The sequence below is a fragment of the Dendroctonus ponderosae genome, unplaced genomic scaffold (assembly GCF_020466585.1).
Source record: "Dendroctonus ponderosae isolate FM_Combo_2020 unplaced genomic scaffold, Dpon_F_20191213v2 Dpon_F_20191213_1, whole genome shotgun sequence".
Lineage (NCBI taxonomy): Eukaryota > Metazoa > Arthropoda > Insecta > Coleoptera > Curculionidae > Dendroctonus > Dendroctonus ponderosae.
This window is the reverse complement of record NW_026017110.1, coordinates 11,532,371-11,547,009: the sequence shown is the minus strand read 5'-3', so window position 1 is coordinate 11,547,009 and position 14,639 is coordinate 11,532,371. Positions and strand designations below refer to the sequence as shown.

General features: G+C 34.4%; 2 protein-coding genes across 5 annotated transcripts; one reads left to right on the top strand and one right to left on the bottom strand.

The window, feature by feature from the left end:
• Nucleotides 1-997: 997 nt before the first annotated feature.
• LOC109533282 (THAP domain-containing protein 2) lies at nt 998-2,568 on the bottom strand. Of its 2 annotated transcripts, none has more exons than XM_019898570.2 (4): nt 2,484-2,568; nt 1,822-2,041; nt 1,401-1,722; nt 998-1,183 (listed from the first exon to the last, which is right to left on the bottom strand). In XM_019898570.2, the coding sequence occupies exons 2-4, from the start codon at nt 1,970-1,972 to the stop codon at nt 1,150-1,152; spliced, it is 507 nt and encodes a 168-aa protein (XP_019754129.1). In that variant the 5' UTR covers nt 1,973-2,041; nt 2,484-2,568; the 3' UTR covers nt 998-1,149. The 2 variants fall into 2 exon arrangements, with proteins under 2 accessions (XP_019754129.1, XP_019754127.1); XM_019898568.2 differs by having other exon boundaries at nt 998-1,167.
• LOC109533280 (mitochondrial ornithine transporter 1) lies at nt 2,360-11,337 on the top strand. 3 transcript variants are annotated; one of them, XM_019898566.2, is made up of 5 exons: nt 2,360-2,805; nt 6,149-6,385; nt 7,700-7,996; nt 10,471-10,789; nt 10,999-11,079. In XM_019898566.2, exons 1-4 carry the CDS (start codon nt 2,700-2,702, stop codon nt 10,782-10,784), a joined length of 954 nt encoding a protein of 317 aa, XP_019754125.2. In that variant the 5' UTR covers nt 2,360-2,699; the 3' UTR covers nt 10,785-10,789; nt 10,999-11,079. The 3 variants fall into 3 exon arrangements, with proteins under 3 accessions (XP_019754125.2, XP_019754126.2, XP_019754124.2); XM_019898567.2 differs by lacking the exon at nt 10,471-10,789 and having other exon boundaries at nt 7,700-7,966; nt 10,982-11,337; XM_019898565.2 differs by having other exon boundaries at nt 10,471-11,337.
• Nucleotides 11,338-14,639: the final 3,302 nt, after the last annotated feature.

The window sequence follows — 14,639 nt, the reverse complement described above, 5'->3', positions numbered from 1 at the left end:
CTAAAATACGAGGTGTGCTAAAATAAAATGTCTGCTATTACCAACGTACTTTGATCATGAATGGAAATATGTTATATTATTTTAAGTAATCCACGTAAATTTTTTCAACTTTTATTTGTTACTTTTCGGTAGAAATCTGCATGGTATCGGTAGGTTCCTTGACAAATCGATAGATCTACCGAAAAATCGGTACACTTGGCATCTCTGATTGGAACACCGGGCGAAAGTTGATAACGCGAGTCACTAGAACACGGTTGCCATATCCGTACAAGGTTTAACTAATCCGCCGCTGAATTTCAACGGTGCATACCAGCTGGGTTCTTAAACCGGATTAACTTTTAAACTCGTTTAGTTGATCGCGATTAGGTAGCGTGGCGGTGCATACGGCGGTAAATAAACTTAGTTTCGTCAAACTGCGTTTCGCTTGTTTCTGATGAAAATGGGCCTTAAGCGTTAGGCACTATTCGGTTTACAAACACCTCTATGGACTGATGCACAACGAACTTTTAAGATACGCCTTAATCGTTAAGCCTTCCTTATTCTCGTGTATAAACCATAGATTAACTAAGTATAAACCCACCATTAAAGTCGAAAAAAATTAGATTATTCATATTATCTATTAATGTCGAGTTCAGCTATTGTTGCTTGTCCATGTTGAATATGTTCTTAAAGATATTGTGAAACTTTCTATCAGAAATACTTCTTGCGCGAATACCATTTAACTATCATAATATTCGAATATTAACCAATGAAACATGTTGTTCTTGAAATTAACTCGGTATTATTGAGATTAATATTATTTCGAACGTTAACCGTAGAATGTATGGGGAAATCCACGGAACCTCTAGATTTTGAGAATGTTTTCAATTTATTTTCAAAATAAGAGCACACGCATAATCGGAATATTTTTATGTTGGTTGAGCCTTCAGCAATACTAATGACTCAGTGTGATTCACTTTAACTCATTGCTGAAAAAGTCATAAGTAAAAATTTCAAAAACATTTAAAAAATACGATTTTTATTTTTTAATATTGTTTTCCAAATATTTCCATTCGATGGTTCATTTACTAGGACTCAAAATGAGTAGAAACTGTCGACTCATAACACAGCGAATTCAACCTTGCCGTGATGTTTATAGGTAGTTTAAATTCAGGTGCGACGTCTGGACTGGAAAGCAGGATCCCTTTTTAAGTAAAACATTATATCTGTTTTGGTTGCCACTCAGCCGGTGACACAAAAGGCCCCGTAGACTTTGGGGTTTTCCACGGTTTTGAACAACTTGTGATATTTCACTTTGCCGTGATGTTGAAATTGAAATTATGCGATTGATTGAAATATTTATAAATAAGCACCTCATCGCTGTTACATTCCTTCGCAAATTAGTTGTGTGTTATACTTACGTTTTCACTGAGACAAGTGGTTCGATTATTTCTTCAGTCATTTCTTGATCTTCCACCTTGATCGATCCGTAGCTGATACTATTTAAAGGTGATATTTCCACGAAATGTCCTGGTGGTATTTTGAAATCATCTTGCATTCTTTCAGTTGCATTACAAGATGTGCTTATTTCGGATTTTACCGAATTACATTTAGGTAAAGCTAGAGTTGGAACTGCATTATCTTCTAAATTTCGAAAGGACTTTGGTAAAGTCACATTCAGCAGCCTGTATTTCAGAGGAGTGAAAAAGTATTTGCTTTCAAAATGTTTGGAGCATATAGCCGCTAAAATAAAAAGGTTTGATCTTTATTAAATGCCAAACAAGCCACCGAGGGAAAGCAGATGTTCATGCATTTCTAAATATGAATATTATAGGTACGTACCATATCGTACATTTAATTTGCCTTGTCGACTACAAGCTTGAATCCACTGGATTTGCAGACTTTTGTTTTTTGGAAAACTATAAAATTTGATATTGGTCTTCTGTTTCATTTTGTTATGGCTATTGCAGCCAGGAACGGCGCAACTTGGCATGGCACTTTTTAATTAATAATTACTAAAGTTTGCCCATATTTCCGAATTTAAATGTATTTGCTAATCTATCTAAAAATTGTAGGTTATTTTTTTCGGTTACTTCAGAATTCGGCAAGTGCCCTGCCATCTAGTGGCTCAATTTCATACGTTCTCAGCTGTGATTAATTAAAGTGAGTTCGTTTGCAACTTCTTAGACCTTGATGGTTTGTGTTAATGTTGAATGGATGTTACGAGAAAGAAATTTAACAAATACTCTTCTTAATAATGACCTTTATATATTCAGCGATTTATGGATTCTTCATCTTAAGGACAGTTATTCGTGATTATGAGACAATGTCGCTGAATGACATTTATTGACAGATGACAGATAATCTTGAGATACACCATACATTTAAAAACAACAAACCCTCGTGTTTACAATATAAAATTACCATAATTGAATCTTGTGAATGTATGCACACTTGTATTGATTGTATGGAGGTATTGTTGTTAAATTCTAGTTTTCAGTTACCTTAAAAGTCAACAATCCTGCCTTAAAATCGTTGACAATAACAGGCAATAGTATAATTTTGTACTGAAGCCTGAAGCTAAAGTGCTGTTGTTTAATTATTAAACAATTTCCCAAACTAGTCTTATCTTCAAGCGGACATTCGATGATAATAAGTAGCGTCTTTAGTTAATTGGGTGATAGTGTTTAAAAGATTGACGTAAACGATCGATCCTCGTAATGGCTCTCAATAATAATACGAATATTGAGAATATTAAATCAAATAATCACCCCGACCGAAGTCATGTTAAGGATGGGGTAATTGACTTTAGCGCTGGATGTTTAGGTAATTAGACTTTGATTTACTTAGCATGCTTATCGATAATTAGACCTATTAGCTTAATTTACTGCTTAAATTTACAGAAATGTCTATGATTATAACCCAGTTTCTTTTGTTTTCACTTCTACTGCTATAGCCTTGTTTTAGTGGTAGATTTTGTAGAAAAATATACCAATATATATGTAAATGTATGTATTTAAAATTTTTCAATTAAACATTTCACAAACCGTTTACATGACATGAATTTCTAACCAACTGAACCAACTGTATTAAAAAGTAATTTGCAGATTACAAATTTTGCCAGTGAGATGCATCATTAAGTCATGATTCGTGATGATTCTTTAAATTGACAATATTACGCCACCGTTTTATTAACTGTATTAAGTATTGATCAACGTTTAAATTTAAGCAGCCGGATATTTCTGTTTCATTTCGGGCCATGCACCATTTTGAAGAGAACGTTGGAAAATATACTTGTCAGTAAGTCTCAGTTATGTTTTAGGAGACGGTATTAATATGTATTTACTTTTTGAAATAATTTATTTTTAGATCGATAAAGAAATGTTCGATTGCATGCAATAATATTTTGTCTTGACATAATGATGAATGATTGTCCCATTGGCTTATTAAGCATGAAGTCCGATTACTTAATCCGAAAGCATCTAGTTTGATACTTCATATCTCGGATTTGTCAATTAAGGCTCAACTGCACCCTCTTTATCATAATCCAATCCAAATACGTCCAACTCGTACATTGGCCGCAGGCTTAAAGATTTGTCGATTTTGTAACTTCTTTGAATTTAATTTCAACATCATTCCTTTGGTTGAATTTTTTCGAGCGCAATAAATAATCGCAGCGATTCAGGATATACTATACCATATTGGGCATTGCATTCCCCTCCTCTTCTAATATAAACGAAGAAGCTAAAACTAAGAGGCTGTTTTACTCCCAAGAGACTGTTTCACTTTCATTCCATTTTTCGAGTTATTAGTCATTTTTAATTTTGTGAGGATTTTTGAGCCACATTGCAATCGAGCAATAGTGCAATTGTTGTTAAACATATTTTTGTATACGTATACAAGCATAATTGGTTACGATTCATGGTATAATACATAAATGTATAAACAACTGTATCTTCATTGGGCGAATGGCAATTTTAATATCACAATTAATAGGCAACCTTAAAAGTTTTAAATCTCTCTTAAGTACTGTTTGACGTTTAGTTTAAAAAATAGTGTTTTAAAGGAAGTAATAGAAATATTTTCGTTAAAGAAAAGTCATCTAGTTTTGAAGAGATGGGTTTAAAGTTACCTGTTTGTAGTATTAAATTTTTATTCCAACTTATCATTTGCGACAAGCTGCAAGTACCCCCTTGCCTTGACAGAATGGTGAATGATCGCAATATTATGTCGTTAAGTATGAAATGTTCGATTAACTAATCTTAAAGCATACATCTGTATCACGTCTGATACTTGATTTCTCCAATATTTTGCAATCGTGTTTTATTTTTTTTATTTTGAAACTACGTACAAATATGCAATAACAGCATTAAATTTTACAAAATCTTACGGTTTCGTATAATCATTTGCGTATAAAAATAACAATTATTTATGTATTGAATTGCAGTGCATTTTCTTTTTATGAATATCAGCTTTACTCTCTTCATTTTTTTTTAGTTTTTGTAGTAAGAAAAATGAAACGGTATTTTTATTTGATAGGCAGGGTTATCTTAGAATCTGGAATTACTTAAATTTCAGTGAATACCGTGTAGCAATATCTATCAAATCTCGATTTAAAGAAAAAGTTTTATATTTTTAATTTTATTAGATTTAAATTAAATGTATATTAATAAGTTATCATAGTGGCAGAAAAAATATCAAATCACGGTTTGACTTGCCATTCACATAAGCGTGCACAAAGTACAATGGAAGGCAAGACCCGATGTCTATCTTTTTTCCATACATTCCCAGCTTTTCCCTGATGAAAAAAAGCGCCAATTTCAACGCTTCTGAACATTTGTTGTTGTTTCATTTTAAAGTGATTATTTGTGTCTTTGTTTCTCTTTAAATACGCTTCAAAACTAACTGGTGTTCTGGACCATTAATAAACGCGATAGGGTGCAAAGATCTTTCAAATAAAAAGTACTGCTGCAGTTAATTTGTTTTTAAAAATGAGAATATTATCTAATTGTTGCAAAACAAAAACAAAAAAAATAATCGAAGCCTTTCCAGAGGTATTAAATTGCAAGTATATGGATATTGGATTGTTCCCCTTCTCTCACACTACAACAAATACGGAAAAAATTCGACCAAAAAGTAGCACTATTACTCAGAAGTTGAAAATCTACAATTCTTTAATTATAATTTCTTGGCGTTTCTATCTAAAATTCAAATCTCCCGATGGAACAAGTGCTTCATCGCGATCATCACAATCGACATATTTCGAATTTAATCGATTAATATTTCAAAAATGTATATAAACTGTAACTTTTATGGGTTTCAGCAGCACAATTATTTTACCCTGCTGTTTTACACATGCATACATCCTTCTTTTACTGCGTACAATTCATTATTTTTCAGAAAATAGTTTAAAAACTGTAGTTTAAAAAGACCCAGTAAAGTTTGAAGAGACTGATTTGAAATTTACTTTTTATAGTTTTAATTATGTTTTAGTGTTTCCTAAAATATCATCTTGTCTTGTCTGAATGGTGAATGATATCCCTATTGGGTTATTAGAAATGAAATGGCCGATTATCTAATCCTAAAACATACATCTGTATTAAGTTTAATACTTGATGACTCGTATATTTTTTAATTGTCCTTTGTTTTTTTATTAAATAGAGATTGCGTTCAAGCCGGGGGACTTAAAGGGTTTGCAGCTTTTGTGTCAACTCTGAATATGCAGCCTCCATTGCTGATTTTTTTCGGGAACATTTAATAAATTGAATTTACGGATAAATATGGGAATAAATATATAAATGCTTCATATAAATATGTTGAAATATCACTAAACACACTTTTACAAAATATTACGGTTACTTAGTATCATAGCTTATGGCAATAAAGAAATACAAATTTATTTATGAATTCGATTGCATTTTGCTACTACAGCTTTTAAAAAATTTAAATATTATAATATTTTACATTTATAATTTGTATTGTCAATTCAAAAAATATATAATGTATCTTTTATGAACGAATGACAATTTTCGGCAGCATTTCCTTTTTGCTTAAAGTATTGACTTACTAAGCAGCAAGCTTGCTTGGTAGGAACCACTTTTGTAATGTAGTGATATTATATGTTTCTACATTTTTTAGTCGTTGCAATGTTTTTTTTATTCATTTTCAGGTGGTATAGCGTTAGTATATGTAGGACAACCTTTAGATACGGTAAAGGTGAAAATGCAGACTTCTCCACTACTTTACACTAATATGGTGGACTGCTGTAGAAACACCTACTTGCAGGATGGTATAATAAAAGGATTATATGCAGGCACTACCCCAGCTTTAGTTACAAATATAATGGAAAATTCAGTCTTATTTCTGTGCTATGGATTTTGTCAAAAAGTTATTGTAAATATCACAGGTACGCATTTTTCACTAATGATGAATATTTTGTAATTTTGCATAGTTTTATCTCTCTTAGCATCCATAAACATGGTTAAAATACGTAATGGTAAATAGTTTTGATATTTCAACGATTTTTATTAACATAAAGCAAAAGTCTATGCGAAGTCTATGGAGACAAGGCAACACTTGCGGAGCGATCAATTTACTCATCCTGTCGTAAAGGAACTTGCAAAGTTTCTACTGATCGCTATCGGTTTAACATAATTGCAGCTAACGTAGACTTGATGTAGCTGCCTGGAAAATTGACTGGTGAAGCAAAAACGCCTTTGATGGGTCATGTCTTAATTTTTTTCATGTTTTTCTTGAAAATTATGTATTTATTATTTATTTTACATAGAACTGCAGCATTGTCGCATCGCGTTTATTTGCTTATTGAATTTAAGTGTATTCGGTTCTTTTCATTGTTTAACTTTATAATCAAACATTTGATCAATTCTCAAATACGGGTATAAAAAATACTATCGACATTGATTATACAGCCACACAACCAAAAAATGTTTTTTCATCTGGTGGTGAGACACATATCCTGTAGTATTTTGACCAGTCAGTTTGATCATAGAGTCAATTTGACTCTATCAGATCAGGATAAAGGTCCAAGGTATAATTGCGAAAGATCCTTTTAGGCGGAAAAAATATTTTCCCTCGAGAGCCTGTACAATATTTTTCGTCTTTCGTCTTCCCCCTGTGGCTCTCATAGGATTTTTTTTCCAACCAATGAAAGTCGAGTTGTCATGTAACATTTTCATATCTAACAACCTGTCCAGGAATGGCATGAAAAAAAGTTTATCCCAAAATTATGGTTATAGATTGGGTTGGCGATTTTTTCGAAATTTTACATTTAATTTTTTTATCGAAAACAAAGCTTCGTATTGAAAAAGTGATTATATAAGCTCATCGAGCATTATCCAACGATATTTTTGCCAACTTTCACAGTTTTCGAGAAAATCGGGAAAATATGGTTTTCAAAAAACTACAAATATCTCGATAACCAAAGGAGCTGAACTGAATCAATCAGTCCATTTCGTCTCTTTTGAACAAAACGTACAGATATGTAGATGTAGATGTAGTACAGATAGGTAGTTTCCACCTAAATGGCTCTTTCTCAATTTGACATTGAAATCACCTTGATCCTGACCTCATAGTCGAACTGACCGCAGATCTTCTTCTTGGTGTTATCTTCAAATTTATTTAGATTTATTATAGAAATATTATATTATTCATTGTTTTCTATGTTCTTATAGTTCCCTGCATAATTACTTTGTACTTTTAGGTGTCAAAAGTTCAGAGGAACTTAGTGCATTCTCCAATGCATGTGCTGGTTTTTTAGCATCATTTTTTTCTTCAATAGCAATCACTCCCACTGAGTTGATAAAATGTAAGTTACAAGCTATGCATGAAGTTAAGCAATCTACTGCGAGTGGTGTAACTAAAGTAAAATATATTGGTCCTGTTGCATTAACTCAGCAGATTTGCAGAACTGAAGGAGTTAAGGGGCTTTTTCGAGGACTAGTGCCAACTTTAGCCAGAGAGATGCCTGGTTATTTCTTTTTCTTTGGAGGATATGAAGGCAAGTAAACACATATACATACAAGGATTAAAACTAAGCTGTTGAAACAAAAATATTAAGCAAATTGGTTGAAATGACAAAATTATGTGTGCTTCAGTTGATATTAACATATTTTTTAAGTTGTAAAGGGGTGAATTTTTTTTTGCATTTCACCTATAATCAATTTAATTTCACCGGCAATCAATTCAAATTCAATACAATACACCGCCTTTAATTAATGAAATAGATTTTTACCCTTATTGCCCTGAATAGGTTTTTTATCCGTCTAAATAGTAAAAAGAGGTTAAACTGCAGCATTTCCTGTTTGTGATGGACTGTTTTATCGGTTCTTAGCACTTTTCTTTTGTTAGCTCAAATGCTTTATCTTATGATTTGTGGCGTCTTCATGATCTAATCCACGCGCTTCTCTCATGCTCTCATTCCATGATCTTCTGGGTATTTCTCTCTTCCTCTGTCCTGTTGGGTTCCATTTAAACATTTTTAGGGGTAACCTTTGTTCCTCATCATATGTCCAAACCATCTTAATCCTCTCCGTTCTATCCTTTCCAGAATTGTTTCTTCGGCATCTGATATTTGTATTATGTGCTCATTTCCGATTCTTTTTAATTGAGATATACCTTCACTGCACCGCAAAAGCAGATTTCTGAGGTATTGATTTTTCGTTCCATTTCCACATTCACTGTCCACAATTCACTTCCGTAGAAGAGAATAGACTTCATCATGTCAGTCAATACGATTTTTAATTTCTTTCTTTCCTAGTCCATGATTTGTATGTACTATTACTTCAATACAATCTACTTAGTTTTATTGTGTCCAAAATGATTAAACATTTGAACAAATGAAGGTTGAGTCATTCAATATGATTTTTCCTAAAAACAAATAAAACATTTCGTAATCACCTGACGTACTAAATGTATTATATTCTTGACACAATTTGATATTTCTTATCGTGTAAAGCAGCAATATCATGTTTTTTGGTTTTATTTATCGAAGGAAAGTCAAGTAAGGTTTTACGAATTAATAAACAAAATCACAAGATTGCCCATGCTTGAAAAAAAAACAACCGCTTACGAAGTGCGATAAAGTCCAAAGAAAGCAGCATGGTTTTCAGTAGTGATGGGCACTATCGAATGATTTCGACTATCGAATAATTACTAAATGAATGATTGCAACTATCGAATAAAAACATTCGAATGAATTAATTCATTGAATAGTGCGCGGTATCTAGTGCAGTGTAGGAGAGTTATAAATTACAAACTTATATTCTTTTGAAAATACAGGTTTCTAGTTAGTATGAACTAATTTAGTACTGTACGTTATTCATAAAAAAGTAAAGCAGCGACTTCAAATGCATCTTTCAAATTCGAGATGCATCGTGTACTGTTTCACCCTAAGCTGTTTATTATTACGATGCCAATATAACATGATTCCGTATATAAATAGAATTTTAGTGATTGAAATCCAATTCCCTGGAAATCGTATGGTGTGTAGAACTGTTGGACACAATTTATCTGTTTCTGGTCGAGTCTGAATGGGTTGCTTTATTTTAGGCAGGTCAATTTATAATTTATGAGTTATTCTTCTTGTTCTTGTTTGTTTGGCGCTGCTGTTGAGCAATTTGCCTGCTCGAAAGAGTTGTTTTACGAATTTCTGTAAGACGTAAGGTCACTCTCCAGGCAAAGTCACATGTCGACAGGTTCGGTCTATTATCTAGTAACATATGTTACACACGCTGATGCGATTTATACATATAAATCTCATCAGCGTGAAATTATGCAATCCATTGTCAGGATGTTTAATACACACCACGGGACCACCAAAGAAAGGTTTTGAAAACCTTGGATACGATATGAGCCGTTTTCTTTGAAAGTGGTGAAAGTCCATTTTGACACAAAGATAGTTAATGATAAAAATGAATACAATTTACTATACACTTTTTCCAAAAAAAATATGTTGAATTTTTAACCGAAAAATCAATTTTAATAAATTAATATTGAATATATTTGTTTAAGAAGTGAAAAATTAAATTATTTAAAATTTTAATAAACGAATTACAACTATCGAATAATTCTGTAGTTTCCATCAATGAATACAACATTGCTGTCGAATAATTCGAACGAATTACAACTATCGAATAATTCGACAGTTCCCATCGCTAGTTTTCAGATCACTTATCTAGTTTTTAGTTATTGAATATCAATTAATCGTCTTAAATATAACTCAACGGGCCAATTTCAAACTCAAAGCTATGTAATACAAGACAATCTTATGAAGACTGCTACTACCACTTTGATGATAGTTAATATCCCGAAAAAATGAACTTAAATTGGGCAAACGTTCAATTGATCACACCCACTCTGATCTGCAATTGTAAAAATAATATCCCGTTGATATTTTATGCGATACTAACTAAATTTTGGTGATACTAACAGTAACAGGTAAATTTCAATTTGTTAATTTTTCAAATTCTTCAGCATCAAGGGAGTTATTAAGAGCACCAAATCAAAAGAAAGAAGATCTGGGACTCCTAAAGACCATGATAGCTGGCGCAGTAGGCGGCGGAGTATTTTGGACGACAACATTTCCTCTTGATGTCGCAAAGTCCAGGATTCAAGTAAATAATATTAATGATAATGTTATCACGACAATATCAAAGATTGCTAAAAATGAAGGAATATTAGCTTTATATCAGGGGCTAACACCAACTTTAGTTAGAACGATTCCTGCAACTGCCGCATTATTTGCCACTGTAGAATATTCAAAGAAGTTTTTTAATGTTATTTCTTAAATTTGGTTGAGTTTTTACTTGCTTTTCAATTTAGCGATAGTTGGACGCTCGGTGTGATTATTTGGCGTTGCATAAGAGTAAAAGTCATTCTAAGCAGTTCATATTCAATGCATTTTAACGAGAATCTTTATCGTATTATCGTATTATTAAGGGTTTTTTTCGAGGACTAGTGCCAACTTTAGCCAGAGAGATGCCTGGTTATTGGAGAAATTTGGTTGAGTTTTTACTTGCTTTTCAATTTAGCGATAGTTGGACGCTCGGTGTGATTTTTTGGCGTCGCATAAGAGTAAAAGTCATTCTAAGCAGTTCATATTCAATGCATTTTAACGAGAATCTTTTTATCGTATTAGCCAGTTAATTGTTAATTGTAGTAGGACGACCATAATTAATTTACAATGTTAGAAAATTAGTATTTAATATTGATTTTAAATTACACTTGTTATTGAAAAACTGGTTATTTGTATTGTTGGGCATATTTGGTGGGCTTAAATTTTCTTACGTGCCATTGTTAATTTATGACGTATTAAATGTGATCGTTGTTACTTAAATAGAACTGCAAGTGTTTTATTGGCTGTTATCTGTCACCTACTAGCTGCTGCGCGAAATATATGTTCCTAACTCGGTAATTGAACATATTATATACGGATGACGCTGAAACATTCAGATTGTTTGCCTGGTAACTTTGAACTAATCTTAAACTGTGATGCCTACAGATTAAGCCTGGGTAACAGAGTGAATTTTCAGGTGTTGGCGCATTGATGCCGATACGTCTTTTCGCGTCAATACAACGCGTCAGCGCAATTTATGATGCAGTCAACTCATAAAGCTCGATTCATATTGCCAGCACGTGGCGTACTTAACACGTAACCGGACAGGTACAACAATATTGTTGTGTGCATTTGCTACCAACGTTATCATACTTAGTGAACTTAGCCGTGCGGGCCTGTACAGACACCTGACATTCTGCACCGGACAGAATTGCTGTCGATTATATTTTGCCGGTTACGGACCGTGTCTGCGTAAGTCCGTGGGGTTAGCACGGCTTGTATGAATGGATGCTGCATTTATTTAACGGGTAATTTATCACCTGAACCTTTCCATATAAAGGAATGAACCAGCAAAAATTAATTGGGTTGGTTTAGTAGAAACATCGTACGCACACGGTCCACTCTCAAAGACGTCTGTACAGACAAGAAATATTATTCTGTGCATTTGCTACCAACGTATTCATACTAAGGGTACGTGCACACCGGCGACCGAGCTGGGCGATCCGATGCTGAGGCCGGTATGTTTAGTCGATGCGTCGTGCCGTCGTCGACGCAAGAGCGGCCGGTTTTTGATGCAAATCTATTTTCCGTTAGATGGAATCGCCGACGATTCTCTGATAGAATGAGGGCTTGGGCGCCGTCCGCTCTTGCGGTGATATTATTAATTTACCGATAAATATCCGGCACTGCTTGCTGTTTAGTTAGCTCGTGAAGTCGTTTTAAAAGTCGGCGCTGGAACGCCGTCAAAGGCAGCCTTGCAAGATATTGTATAAATAAATCGCAAAATAACTATTTTTCCTAAGTAAAGACATATTAGCGGTGATAGCCGTTATTGAGGTTGAGAAAATCAACCAATTGATTCCTAAACCTCTTTTCTAAACATTATGAAGTATTATAAAGTATCGTTTTTAAGTTCCTTGTTTAAAGTATAAAACTGTCTCCGTTTTTCGTTTTGTATTCGTGCGATAAACAGTTTTATTTACACTTGGCCCAATTTCCTCTTTTTTCTCCGATTAAAATAGCCATCACTGGTAGTGTCTCAGACGAGAAATTTTCAATTATTTATGCGGGCACGGTTGCCTGTCAAGAAAGTCGGTGAACTTGTTGTCGTATGATATGAATACACTTGTCTGTTTCATGTCTGCCCGGTTACGTGTTGTGGACGCCACGGGCAGGTAAATATGAATCGATCTTTATAATGCATTGGCGCACAGAGCAGCATCAACACAAAAGCGCCACACAACACAGTGGTACCCAGGCCTGCGATAAATCAAAGTAGATCAACTACAAAGCGTTGTTATGTTGCGGATGGTTTATTCTATATAAGCAATAATATTTTTGTTCATGTATACCACATGTCAGGCTACAAGGGAGATAATAATGGGGTGCATAGTTGCAGTTGCACTATTGGAAATGTACAATTGTCAGTTGGCCAAGAAATAATAGAAATAATTGGTCACTATAAATACCTCCGATGTTACGTAAACACTGATTGGGACATTGGATAGGAAATACGGATCCGCATTGAAAAAGCCAGAAGTGCATATATCAAAATTTTCAAAACAACTTCTCACGTGTAGACAACTGAAGTTTAAGACTTCTTCTTCTTCTTCTTCTTCATAAACCGTAGTTCCTCCACTGCTGGAGATAGATCTCTTCAAATTTCTTCCAGATATCTCTATCCTGTGTTTTCTGTGTCCAGTGTCGTCCCTCTGCGACTTTAATATCGTCAGCCCGTCTCTTCATTGGTCTACCCAACGTTCGTTTACTTTCCCATGGTCTCAATTTCAGTACTCTAGATGCCATCTATTGTTATCCATCCTGGTAACGTGTCCTGCCCACTACCACTTTAATCTGGCTATTCTCTCGGTTATACTCGTTATTCTGGTTCTACTTCTAATCTTTTCGTTCCCCATATCCCAGCATTTGTCTTTCCATAGCTCGCTGCGTGCATTGCAGGCGATGTACGCTGTTTTTTTGTGAGGCTCATTGTTTCCAGCCCGTAAGTGTTTACTGGGAGTATGCAGCTATCATACATTTTCCTTTTCAGGGTCATAGGGATATCTCTGTTTCTGAGTATAAATCCTAGTTTTTTGTATGCAGCCCTACTTTGACCTATTCTTCGCAGTATTTCTGTTTTTTAATTTTCTTTATCAATTTTGAGTTTATGCCCCAGGTATATATACTCGTCTATATTTTCGATCTCATTCCCTCCGATTGAAAGTTGAATGTTTTGCGTGCTAATGAATTTTGTTTTTGTGATGTTGACCTCGAGTCCTATTTTTTTAGAGGCATGGTTTAGCTGTTTGATCATATTCTTCAGTTCCAATGGGTCTTCGCTTATTAGAACCACGTCGTCCGCAAAACGCAAGTGGTTGAGATATTCGCCGTCAATTCTAACTCCATTATCCTCCCAGTTTAGCCCCTTGAACACGTCTTCTAACGCTAGCGTAAATAATTTGGGTGAGATGGTATCGCCTTGTCTTACTCTTTTTTTTTACTTTTATTTGTTCCGTTTTCAGGTCTTCATCTAATTTAACTACCATTACTGATGTTGCGTATATGGATTGTTTAAGGATAGTTTAAGACTACGCCTGGGAGGGATGGACACTGTTAGATCGACATTGCAAAAAGATTGAGACTGAGAGGACGGAATGCCGATTACAGTCTTGTTACGTCTAAATACAACGATCTTAAACATAGTGAAGCCGCGAAAACTCGAATGGTTCGGACATGTTATGAGCGGCGAGAAATACCGCTTCATTTAACTAATAATCCAGGGAAAATTGAAGGGCGACGAGCACCGGGACGAAGTCGGACATCGTGGCTTAAAAACTTGAGTGAATGGTATAGAAGAAGTACCTGATCCTTATTTCGCGCAGCGGTCTCCAAAATACAGATAGCCAGAATGATCGCCAATACTGTTATTCATAGAATATCTCTCCTTACTTATGTCTGGTGCATAAACGCTTATGAAGTGCGTTCTCTCATGGTTTTTTTTTTCGGTGAGGTTTGGGAAATGCTCTTTTATGCACTCCCAGAGCTGGTGGTCTGTCGCTCTGGGTTGTGTGGGACTCCAGCTAAGCTG